Source organism: Vombatus ursinus, unplaced genomic scaffold, assembly GCF_900497805.2.
Source record: "Vombatus ursinus unplaced genomic scaffold, bare-nosed wombat genome assembly UNPS02014772.1, whole genome shotgun sequence".
In the NCBI taxonomy this organism is placed as follows: domain Eukaryota; kingdom Metazoa; phylum Chordata; class Mammalia; order Diprotodontia; family Vombatidae; genus Vombatus; species Vombatus ursinus.
The window spans coordinates 23,231,488-23,244,887 of NW_020954550.1; the positions used below are offsets into that span (position 1 = coordinate 23,231,488).

At 35.9% G+C, this 13,400-nt stretch overlaps 1 protein-coding gene across 9 annotated transcripts in view; it reads left to right on the top strand.

Annotated features, from left to right (window-relative positions):
- ARL15 (ADP ribosylation factor like GTPase 15) overlaps window positions 1-13,400 on the top strand; it is a 483,734-nt gene that overhangs the window by 230,221 nt on the left and 240,113 nt on the right. For 7 of the 9 annotated variants that reach the window (XM_027863576.1, XM_027863578.1, XM_027863579.1 and 4 more), the window contains one exon: window positions 3,544-3,752. In XM_027863576.1, the coding sequence (XP_027719377.1) occupies window positions 3,544-3,752 (209 nt within the window). Of the gene's footprint in view, window positions 1-3,543; window positions 3,753-7,193; window positions 7,373-13,251; window positions 13,357-13,400 lie in introns of those variants that run through there. The other 2 variants (XM_027863582.1, XM_027863583.1) reach the window with 2 other exon arrangements.

A 13,400-nucleotide genomic window follows, 5' to 3' on the forward strand; every position in this document is an offset into this window, starting at 1 on the left:
TTATGGGAATAAATTATCAGCAAACATTCTAATATGCAAAGAACAAAAAAGAGGAGTGCATATCACTTGTTACCTCCCATCTGTTTTTTAAAAGAATCTATTGCACTTAACTAGATGATAAATATTGCCCTGTTTGTGTCCCTTTTTGAAGTTCTTTTTGTTTTCTTTTGCTCATACTTGTTTTTAGTGCTGACTTATATTTCTTGGCCCTTTCTCATGTTGTTTTCCACAATAAGAATGCCTTCCCTTCTTCACTTCACCTATCCAACTTCTAACCACCTTTCAGGACCTTTGGACACATTTAAAAAAAAAAACAAAACAACAACCTAGCATTTATTAAAAATGTATTCGTTCAATTCAATTCAGCAAATAATTATTGTCCCTCTTTGTGTGAGGTCCTCTGTTAGCTATATTGTAATTTGTTCCGATATTTTGGAAGTGCTCTTTAAGCCATCCTGTTCTTCATAATGAAATTACATTGGCACTCAGTAACTGGAAAGCCCACATAGGCATGCTTTTTCCAGTGAACTCATCAGTTCGTTGGTATCCTAAAGAATGTTTTCTACTTTCGAAAAGCCAAACAAAGCAAACACCTGGTTCTCTTAGAGAACTTAGTTATAGGTCTTCATTAAAAACTTAATTCATGTTGACTCAGTAAAATCAAATATGTTGTAGGTTTTAATGGGCAGGAGGAGGGAGCAATCCTTTGAAGATCATTATTCTTTTATAATTTCTTTTGTCTTAAGCAAAAATACCATTTTTCATGTACATCCATGTAGTCCCCTCCTTAGGACCTCATGTTTAAATTTCGTAAAAGTTGGTAGATTAACGGTGTGTTTTCTAGATGAAGAAAACAATCAAAGGGTTATGCAAAGTCAGGAAGTGCTGAGGCCTCCCAGGTGGGAAATAGAAAGCATTTTAAGTTATTACTTCTTACTTTTCCATACTAACCTCTGTATAGACCAGGCACTATTTCTATAGGAGTATACCTTTTTGTAACATTACCTTCTTTAACAGCTGAACCTGAGTTTCAGTTACAGAGATGAAAATTCAGTCATTACGATGTTTTTTAATCTCAGACTACTTTCTTTAGAAGTAAGATGTTTTTGTTATTTCTTTTGAAGTTGGTTTGTTGGTATAGAGTTCACACCTCAAAGGCACTTGCTGTCTATGCTGAGGAAAAAAAGTGTCATTTCCTTTTTAAAAGGAACAGCTAGCCTGGTGCCATTAAGATGGAATGGAAAACTCCACACATTCTTTGACTTTTTAATATAAAAACCCTTTTAAAGCACCTACTATGTGTGGAACATTATATCAGGTGCTATGTGAAAGATTAAAATTTGAAACCACCTTCACCATGAAACCTTACCTGACCTCTCTATGTAAAAATGCTGTCATCCTCCAAACTTTGCTCAAACTTCCCCCAACCCCCCATCAGATTTTTTGGTGAAAGTCAAATTTTTAAAGAGTAGTTCCTGGATCTTGGAAGTATGAACGCTAAATATAGAAGAAACCCATTTTTTAAATTTGAAAACAAAAAATTCACTGATACATAATCTTTTCAGTTATGTATACACACACACACACACACACACACACACATACACACATACAAGACTTACCAAATACATGTATATGTATATAAATCATGAGAGAATCTTAAAATCTGATAATATTTTCCTTCACTTTTTGTTTTTCAATTTGCTAACAAAATAACCAGAACTATTGTCATTTTGGCTTATAGAGCACTGGATCTGGAATCAGGAAGACCTGAGTTCAAATCTGTCATGCTAGCTGTATGACCTTGGACAAGTCACTTAACCTTTGTTTGCCTCAGTTTCCCCAGCTATAAAATGGGTATCATAATAACACCTACCTACCAGGGTTGTTGTGAGGATCAAATGAGATACTATTTGTAAAGTGTTTAGTTCAGTTTCCTGGCCCATAGTAGGTGCTATATAGATGCTGCTACGCTTATTATTATTACTTCCGCCTCATCGAGTAAGGGAAAATTTGAACTGGAGTTCTTTATGTATCTATATCATTCAAAACAGAAAAGCTTCCTGAAATTAGGGCAATTTCATCATCTTGATCTCTGACCCTGACTTTTATTCCCATTCCCTACTTTCATCCCATCAGAATCTTTCTAACTCATCTTAGTGCTTTCAAAGTTTGCTCCATTAATGGAAATGAGGGGACCAAGAATATTTAGTGTAATTTGGAAATAGTCTTGTTGGGGATGTTTTCATTGTTCGCAAGAGTGAACTGTCTGGGTTATTATGTCTCATTCTGACAGTTTCCATATCTCCCATCTTTCCATCTGCCTTAGGGATAAACTCTTTTTCTTTGGTTTCTGCCACTCTCTAGATAATAAGTCATCTACTTCTGTGTCAGACACATCATGTTGAAATCTGTAACTTCCAGGAATAAATGATTTTAAACGATATTCAATGTTTCACAATTAGACTTCAAAGTTAACTTACAGGTTGAAGTTTTTAGAGGATGGGAAATATAGCCAAAGAGATAGATGTCTTTTCATCAAGACAAATGACCTTCAAAGAAAGTTTCTGGAATTCATCCAAGAAATAATTTGAGTTTCATCATGTGCAACATAATCAGTGAACTTATCTAATTTTAAGTAACTTTTACTCTAAATAAATTGCTGCTCTTCAATTACAGAGTCGGGGCAGCTAGGTGGCACAGTGGATAGAGTACTGGCCCTGGATTCAGGAGGACCTGAGTTCAGATCTGGCCTCAGACACATAATACTTACTAGCTGTGTGACCCTGGGCAAGTCACTTAACCCCCATTGCCTAGCCCCCCCCCCCCAAAAAAAGTTACAGAGTCAAAGTAAAGCTTTAAAATTTCTTTAGAAATATTTTTGAAGGTGAAATCGAGCATTCCCATTGCTTTTCACAACACTTTCCAGTGTTCTCTTTTAAAAAACATGTAAAAATGATATATGGTTTGAATATTCCATAAAGCTCTCTATTTTGTCTCCTAGATTGATCATACTTGCTAATTTGTAGTGCATCCATAGATTTTCAGGTTATGATATCATTAGCCTTCTGAAGCTGAGCAGAACTGATCAGCTCCTCTGCTGGGAAGTCCAGCTGATGTGAGAAACATTTTGGGGGTGATTCAGTAGGTTGTACTGTTCTTTTAGGAGACATTGAACTCATGCCGCAGTATGAGTCATGTTATCCATGTTAAGAGAATTCTGACATAGGAAGAATTCTTCTGCATTTGTCTAAAAAATCCTTCTGCTGTTACTTTATTAGTTCAACAAAGAAATGTTCTATAATTTATCCTAACCCGCTTTCTCCCTTTGGAACTCTGTATCTGCAATCCTGTTCTCTGATTACTCCAGCCTATACTAAGTCTGATGTATGTCACTTCCTGTCATAGCAAGCAGTTTCGCACTTTGTTGTTAAAAGTTAACTTTTTTCAGTTAGTAATTATTATTGTTGTTTGACTTGTGAGGCATTTAATACTATGGGGTTTTTTTTTTTTTAAAAAAATGTTTTTATTTTGTTTTGAAAGGAGCTGATAACATTAGGAAATACTGGAGTCGCTACTACCAAGGATCTCAAGGGGTAATATTTGTATTAGACAGTGCCTCTTCGGAAGAGGAACTAGAAACCTCTAGAAAAGAACTGCATTCAGCTCTTCAGCACCCACAGTTATGTACTTTGCCGTTTTTAATATTGGCCAATCATCAAGACAAGCCAGCTGCTCGATCAGTACAAGAGGTATGTCTTTCCTATTAGGGCAGTGCTGGGTGTACTTGTTTTCTTTATGTTTGTCTCAGCAAATTGGAATATTGAAAGATGTATATGATTATGCACATATTTAAAAATGATGTTTATGCCCTTAATCTTGTTAGCAGAAGCTTGTGATGGATGATCTGATGTGTGTTTATTCCTACAAACATCTGTTTCAGCGAGCAAAGAATTGTCTACCTGCTTAGTGAGACCAAAAGAGTGTCAGGGTGACCTTTTTGTTTTCTCTTTTGAAGGTGTATAAAAGTATTTGTCTCAAAGTATTATTTTTACATCCAAGCTTTTATAGTACATGTTCACAGCTATTTAAGGTATGCATGAAACCTGTCATGGCGCTACTTCATCTCTCATCTAACACCATGTTCCTTTTCCTTCTTCAATACTCATTATTGAAATGGGAGGAAACATTCCTTTCCAGGCTAAAATATGGATATTTTTTTTCTTGGCTTGACAATTCCGTACCAACCAACGAATCTAGAAATGGTCTATTTTCTTCCTCATTTTGTTTTTCTTAAATTAATATATCTGTGCTATGTGTAAATAAGGCCAATTTTTGGTAGATTGTGACACAGTGTTTCATTCAATGTATTTTTGATTTGTGGTTTGAAATAATATGACATTAGCTGTGGTAAGAGTCTAGTGAAATCAGAAATTTTGTTGTGTTCTATTACCCCTGTTAACTTTCAGGATAGTTCCTTTTTTATTGTGAAAATTATTCTCAAGTGATTTTGAAAGGAAATAATTAATGAGAATGACATTGTAGTTCATAATCTCAAAATGGAGCAACAAGCCAAGAACATTGAAAATTTTAATTCAGGTAGTTTTGTATTATAGTGTGTTCTATGGGGCAGTACCATATTTATAATGCCTTAATTTTGGAATACTATTAATGAATGCATGTATGGAAGAGCTCTGTGCCCTAAGTATGCTTGGATAATATGTTGCCTCATCAGGTATAAAACCATTTTTTATATGTTGCTTTAATTTACAAATATCAAAAGCTCTTCATAATTTAAGGTGTCATAATATTATTTCAGAGAAGTGAAATTGTAAGAATCATCTGACTTTTAATTCCTGATGTGATTCTAATCCTTCTTTGTGGCCTTAGCTGATTCATTAACTTCTTGGCATTTGTTTTGCAGCATGTAGAATGGATATAGTGGTGCTTAATTTGGGATATCTGTGTTGATCAGTTTGTTAATGCCTATAGAGAACTCTGGTTGAAAAATGCATTTATTTTGGTGTTCATTTTGTTGATTGTTCTGCTCAAGAACATATTTTCTCATAAACCCTGTCTCAACCTCTTTTTCCTGAGAACTGTTCTCTTAGGAGTTATCTATAATTACTTAGCCAAAAGAAAATGTTCTTATTAAATACTATGTGTTTTTAAAGGAAAATGGTCATTTAGAAATTGTAAGACATTTGTAGTGGGAAAAATATGTTTTAATTAGCCATAATTATATATTTTTTCTAATAAGTGAGATTGCTGAATTAAATGTGTTATTTTAGTCTAATAGAAAACTCAGACTCATATTCAGAGGTAAAATCAATGAAATTGAATAAAGGAAACTTAACAAGTAAGTTAAATTATATGACATATATGTTGGTCATCTCTTAATCCAAGAAATTCTCATTTTCATTCTTCCCATCGTTTAACTATTCTTAGTATTCTTTGGGGAATGATGAAGATGGTAAATTTCTCATTGAAATAGTCAGGAACTTGCTTTGAAAGTGGTGCATACTTTTCATATGCAGAGAAATTGTTTATCTGTAATTTTTTTTCTTTTTCTTTGCATCAGTATGACAACTCAACTTTTTCTGTCTATAATTTGCTGCTTACTATCACAAATCCCATTTTTGCCTAACATAAAGTCTTTGTTTTGACTTAAAATTGGTTTACGCATATATGTAATATGAGCACCTGATTTAAAAACATTTCATTATTGGGATATATGTAAATTTTATAATTTATCTCTCTGCCTTTGGGGAAATGCTATTAAGTTCTACTTTTCAATATGTTTGGCATAGAAACTGATCCCACAACATATATTTATGTCTCTACAGGGTGTTTTATTAATTTATTAGTGAAATTCATGTAGGAATATATCTTTAAAATTAAATCAGATCCACACTTCCAGAACAACAGTGAAGGAATGCCTTTCAAAGTAGTTAGGTGAGGACTAATTTCATAATCTATATTTACCACTTAGCAGTGATTTTAATTTAGAACTGGAGAATTAAAAACATTTTTTCATTACCTTTAATAAACAAAAAATGTTTATACTTCAAAACTGACATATATTAGAATGTGCACCTGTTAAGTATATGCTATTTTGAAATTCCAATCTTCTTTGCAAAATACATTATTGGGAATTGTGGGTAAATGCTATTGAAGGTGTGTTCTGGTTTATGTTCTTTCAGAACAATGGAAAAATACCTTCAGTTCACCTAAGAATGGTGAACAATTGTTTGATGCAGTTAAGGAGACAATGAGTCATAAAGGCTTATTGGTTCTTTCTGATTAAATTGTTACATTCTGTGCTCACTGCATAATGCAGACATTGCACAATTACTTATGCTGTCTTTGGAGTAGAAGGGTATACACCCCTTTAAAGAATTTACTGGCATTATTTAATGAGGATATCACTGATTTTGAGAAGACATTGAAATCTGAGGGAAGAAGCTGAGTTATTACGGAGGTATTCTCTGATTCCAAAGGCAATGAAAACTGACAGGACTGTATTCATTTCACTACTCTGAGTGTTGCTAAGTTGAAATGTTTGTGTGGAGCACTAAAAGAGAAAGACCATAGTTAAAATTACTGGGTAACCGCAGTCAGAGGGCAACATGCCTAATTATTTTGTTGCCATTTCCAAGTACAAGTGCAGTCTTGTAGAGGGCATATTTTCCCTTTATGTAATATACCTAGAAGACCAACTGGGTTAACCTTAGCAGATTAAAAAAATAGTTTATATATATGACATATGATATATGTATGTATGTTATGCACATACATTGTTATAATGCACAGTGGGGATCTAGGTTTTAAACATGTTATCTTATTTCGTTTGTTTGTTTGCTTTTTAATAGCAAAAGCCCTAGGAAAAACACCCTTTATAAACTGTCTGAAGGCCAAACACTCTCTGCAACAGATGTTTGTTGTATTCACTTTGGGGAGGTGTAGTTGCCACAGTTTTCCAAAATTTACTTTTATCAAACATTTTTTCATTTTATATTGCATACCATTAAAATATTTTGTCTTCTTCTTGTGTGCTATCTTGACTCATTAAGGAAAATCAGAAGTAATGGAATTGGGAAAACTAGGTAATGAGAAATTGTTACAATACACTGATGGGTTGTTTATTTGTATTGAATTGTAATTGTATCTAATTTGTTTTTCAACTCCCATAGGAGAGCATACTTCAGTTCTGAAGTTATTTAAGAGATCGGGGGAATTTTATGAAAAGTTGATATAGTGGCCAATAAAGGCAGCTCTGTTTTCTCCTTATTTGGTTACTGATGGTGGCTATTTCACCCCACATTAAAAAAAAATCTAAAATTCTAAAATTGTGCACTATGGCCTCTAATAAAAATGCATTTTAAAAATATGTAAGAATGACTCTTTTTTTGTTTTCTGCTATTTTGTGAGTTAGTATTTGCTTCTTCCAAATTTCAGATGTTTTACCTTTTCGTTACTGATGCATCAAATCACCGAATTATTTACATATAGGCAATTTTGTGTTAATCCCAACATTAGCATGGAAATTGTAAAGCCTTGATATTTAAGGCATAGTGGATGAATGGTTAAATTGGTTATCAAGTTCATTAGTTGTAGCACAGGAAAATCCAGTCAATAAATTAGGGTGTCCTCATAAAACTAGAATTTAAGTTGTGACCATGCCATTCCTCAGTTTTCATTCAATTCACAGGTGATTTTTAGCACATCCTGTTATGAGAAGGAAATTTACTTATTTGCCAAGCTAATACTTGGTGACGAATCTGAATAAAAATTGTATCCAAATATGAGAAATTACTTGTTTATAACAATATAAACATTGTCAATTTTTATATATTTTTAATCTGGGATTTAATATTTAGATTTTTTAAACATACAGAGCTTTTCATATTCTTTATATCTTGAGTAGCTTACCTAGTTCTCACTTTTTTATAATCCTGATACTGCCTTTGGAAGAGGGTGCCAATATTCTTTTCAAGGATATTTAGCTGTTACTCTTGATGTATACACATCAGTCTTTCTAGTTTGTTGCCCCTCTCATTTTTAAGTTTCAGAGACTGTTCTGATGCTGAGATATTGGATCATGGTATTTATATCCCTGAATAGTAAAAGATTCATATATCTAGATTTTTTAAAAAGTATGTTGTGTGACAGTATAGTTGTTGTGTGATAGCTGTATAAACAATGAAATCCAAACAACCCTGTCCCCCGCCATTTTACATGACAGATCTCTACTAGAAAATATAAAGCTATATTCATTCTTTTTCAAGTCTTATTCATTGAAATTATATCCTGTGTCAACCTCTAGAGTTTGGTCTAAGAAAGACAAACAGGATTAGCATTGTATCCCTGTTCATTTCTCTCAAAGCGGGTGGCATGCATGCATGGGAACCAGCCTGGAACTGTGCTCTTTTTGGGGTTAGGGTGCACAGTTTATATATCCTTTCAACAGGGGCTGATGTTACCCCATCATCATTTCACCTCTGGACAGAGGAAATTCCTCTTTTATCAGACCACCCCCCAGATTTGGGCTATCTAGACAAAAGAATCTGTCTCCACCCAAGCATGAGTAGAACACAATGGGCTTCCTTACCTTAGATTAAATTACTTGTGAGCTCGGGTAGGGGCTGACTGGGATAAGAAGAGTCAATGCAATCTCATTGTCAGTAATGTCCTTCTGAAGAAAGAAACTGAACAGTCAACACTTTGGAAGAAGGGGGCAGGGGAAGCTCTGAATCTACAAGATATCTATTATTAATAATCATTTTTCACACCTGTTAGGAAAAAGGAAGAATATACATTCTTGTAAAGTAACTCTATTTCTTGTAAAATAGTTGTAAAACTATTGTGAATCCCCTGAATCTTCCCAGATTTTGACCTGCTCCTTGGCTGCTTTCTAGAATGCTTTTTCGATTTCACAGAGAGTCTTGTACATACCTATTGTGTAAGCAGTTTGAAAATCCCCTTATGGGATATGCACTTACTTTTAAATGATATAGGAGTGATGTATATACTATTTTTAGGACATTCAATACAGATGTGCACTGTACATACACAATTCAGCATCAGAGAACAACACTCTCCTCCATCTATTTCATCTACAAAATTTTCCTGTGGCATACTAAAACATTATGGCACCTTTGAAGAGAAGCTATATCAAGAAGTCATTGACCTGATTGATGCCAAATTTTGTTTATGGACATAATTTAACAACTTTTAGTTCAGAGTAGTTGGCCAAAGTAATGTCACCTGACTCTTTTCCCTTTACATAACCTCTCTTGAGAAATTTCATCTTTTCACCTGGTTTCAATTATCTTAAGCCTGCCTCTCAGCTCTGACCTCTCTTTTTTTTCTGTATTCCTGCCTCTTACATGACACCCTTACATACAATACATGTACAGTACATGTAATGCCAATGCCTAGAACTTTTCAACATCTGATCAGCATATCAAAAACCTATCATATTCACAGGCATTATATTAGGCACTCTCTGGTAAATAACACTAAGGTGTGGTTCTTGCCCTCAATGAGTTTGCAGTCTATTTGGAGAAATAATAATATACCTCATTATGATTATAGGATTTAAAATTAGAATGGATGTTGGCAATCATATAGTTAAATCCCTTTGATTTACATATGGGGAAACTGTACCACTGAGAAGCTAAAAGACTTGCCCAGGGTCACGTAACTAGTAACTGGCAGGATTTAAGCATAGGTCCTCTGTGTTCAAGCCTGCACATTTCATTCTTTGGATTTATTTGAAGTCACTTGTAGTGCTGTCATCATGAGCCTCCCTTCTAGTTTCCCCTCAATATCAATTGCTAGTGCCAGTTAATATCTCCTGAGTTTCATTGATACTAGAAATTTTTACCCTATTACCAATTTAACTAGTTGATAATCTCCTTAATGTCAATAACCAGCTAACATTGATTATTTCCTGAAGATACAACATTAACTTTTATGGAGAGATATTTATGGAAAAGATACAGTAAGAACCAAATTATAAAAAACTCCTCCCCTCATCTGCTTTGCCTCTCCTCCCCACAGTTGCTTGACCAGGGCACACTGTCCCTTCCTCTACCTTGATCTCTAGCAGTTGCTGCAAAGCATTTGTTCCTCTCAGTTCTCTTGCAGACTTAGCAGAAGTGATGAACAAATTGCAGCCATGTTTATCAGACACAGTGTTTCAGCTGCTAGTCTGGAATAAAGAGATCACCCTTCAGGGCTACATAAGCTGTGACTGCTGACATGTTCTCCTGGCTCTTCTAATCTTTTGAAGCTCATGAGGTCATTCTGTCCTCAATCCTCCTTCACCAGAGAGAGTAGACACAAGAGCTAGGTGGCTTAGTGGACACAGTGCTGCTAGACCTGGAGTCAGGAAGATTTGGTTCAAATCCCACCTCCCATACTTACTGAGCTGTCACTTTAACATCTTCTGCCTCAGTTTCCTTCTCTTTAAAATGAGGATAATAATAGCACCCATCCCATAAGGTTGTTGTAAGGATCAAATGAGATGATATATGTAAAATGTTTCACGAACCTCTAAGTGCCGTGTAATTGCTAACTATTGTTAATCCGATGGAGACAGAAACAACATAGGCACCATATTTTCCAGGCCCAATGGTATGTGGGTGGTGAGGACCCAAGATCTCTCCTGAACCAGACAGCACTTCTTGTTTCATTTGCCTCCAGGGGAGAGACAGATAAATTTGTTCCATTAGTATCTTTTGTATGCACGTTTACTTCAGACTCAGAAGCCAATTAAAAGGCTTTTCTTCACCATGTACTAAGCAGATAGGACATAATCATTAATACCAGCGCATGTTCTAAATTGATGTCAAGGTTCCCCTGCATTCCAGGTCATCATGAATTTCCAGCATCACGTTCCCTAAGCAGCCATGTTGATTGGCTTTAGGTACATGCTTCCAGGGTGGCTAGACCCTCATTGTCCAGTCTCCTCTCTATGTACAGTTCGATTCATGTCATCTATGAAGTCTTCCTATTTGTTTTCTTATGTGTAAAATGATGATCAAATGAGTTAGTTGCTTTAAGCACTTAATAAACTATAAAGCGCTCTTTAAGTGCTGGCTGTCATCCTCTTTATCATCATCTTCCTCCTCCTCCTCAATATCATTCTCATCACCAGGTGAGCATTTGGATGATACCAATACAAAAGGTAAATGGTCCCTGCCCTTTAGGAGTTTACATTCTGATGAAGGACACAACATGCATATATTTAAGTGTATATAGAACACTGATAAAAGGTAATCTTGGAAGGGCATAACTCTAGCAGTTTGTCCCCCTCAGAGCTGGTATTTGGGCTGATTTTGAGGAAAGACGACAAGTTGTGTTGTGAAAATGTCAAGTTTGTGATGTAGATCTGGGAGTCATTTTCATAGAAAGGATAGTCAAACCTATGGACGTAGATGAGGTTACTACATATGAGAGTTTTGAGAGAAAAAGGCACAGGACAGAGTTATTGCTGGTATTAATTTGGGGGGGGGGAAAGAATGTTCAGGAATGGACAGACAGGTTGTTGTTTGTCCCCCATTTTTGAAGAGGACCAATGACATTACAGATGATGGCTTGATTTGCCTGTGAATTAGATTTAAGTGAGGCAGAGTTACACAAAGTTGTCAGCCTCACTCTCTCTTCCAGAGTCATCCAAGTCCAGTGGTAAGACAAAGGTCAAGACAACTAGAGGTGGCCCAGGGATGCAGTGGAAGACCTTACTTGGTGTCTTCCATGTCTGACCAGGCTCTAAGTGCTCCACAGGGCCTGTTTCAGTTGCCTTCATGGTTGTTGGAACAAATTGTTCTCATCTACCCATTCCACCAGGGGAAGTCTTCACATGGGTTTGAGACTTATTGGTTACGCTCAACCTGGTTTAGACCTTTCCCCAAGACAGAAAGAAAATCAAGAAACAACAGTGTCACCAAAACTCAGAGAGTACAGAGTTTCCAGGAAGAAAGGGGTGGTCAACATGACAAATGTTGCAGAGAATTCAAGAAGGATGACCTTTTATTTATTACAAATTGGTATCCTTACCTGGACTCTCTCCCAGTCTTTTCTATCGTATATACTTAACTGCTTAAGAAATTTTCCTTAAGCATTGATTTGACTCCTCTATTCAATCAATCAAGTGGAGTGGCTTCTTTTTTTTTTTTTTCCTTCTTTAGGCAACTGGGGTTAAGTGACTTGCCCAGGGTCACACAGCTAGTGTCAAGTGTTTGGTTTGAGGCTGGATTTGAACTCAGGTCCTCCTGACTTCAGGGCTGGTGCTGTATCTACTGCGCCACTTAGCTGCCCATTTGGAGTGGCTTCTTGTTGCCTCTTAGGTAAAATACAAACTATTCTGTTGAGCTTTTAAATATGTTCACAGGCAAGCCCTAACCCAAGTTTCTAGCCTCTTTAGATATTACTCTTCCTCCTGAACTCTTCGATTCTTCAAAGCTGACCTTCTCTCTGTTCTTTGCACCAGACACCATGTTGTCTCTTTACACTGACTGTCTCCCATGCCTGGAATTCCTTCCTTCCTTCTTCTTCTTGTTGTTTTTCAGTCTCATCTGACTGTTTGTAACCCCATTTGGGGTTTTCTTGGCAAAGATGCTGCAGTATTTGGAATTTCCTTCTCCAACTCATTTTACAGATCAGGAAACTGAGGCAAACAGGATTAACAGACTTGCCCAGGGTTATATAGCTGGTAAGTGTCTGAGGCCAGATTTGAACTCATGAGGATGAGTCTTCCCGACTCTTACCTGCCCATTCCTTCCTTACCTCTATTACACAGAATCCTTCTTCCCTTTTTAAATATACAGCTCAAACACCACTTCTTATGGGAAGTCTTTCTTTATCTAGGTCTTCCTAACATTGGTGTCTTCTCTCCCAAGCTACCTTGTATTGCTTATATTTATTCATCTTATATTTGTGGTGTGATATGTGTGTGCATACATGTGTGTATATGTGTAAATGTGTGCATATGTGTGTATGTGTGTACACACCCATCTAGCTGTAGGTAGTTCTCTATTTATCTATACACATTTGTTATATCTTCTTTAGAATATCAATTCCATGAGATTAGGGATTATTTTATTGTTTGTACTTGAATCCTCTGAACCCGGCACAGAGTACATATTTTTGACTTATTAATAATAATAATGATAAATTTAATCTGTTAATCTCAGAGGTTCCTTCCAGCTCTAAAATTCTTGTTATTTTGTATTTCTTTCCCAGGTATTAATCATCCAAAACAGGTGGATACAGTTTTGCTAAAGTGTGTGCAGTGTGTATACACACACACTGACACATCTCTCTCTCTCCGTATATACACATCTGTCCATCCATCCATCCATCCATCCATCCATCCATCCATCCATCCATCC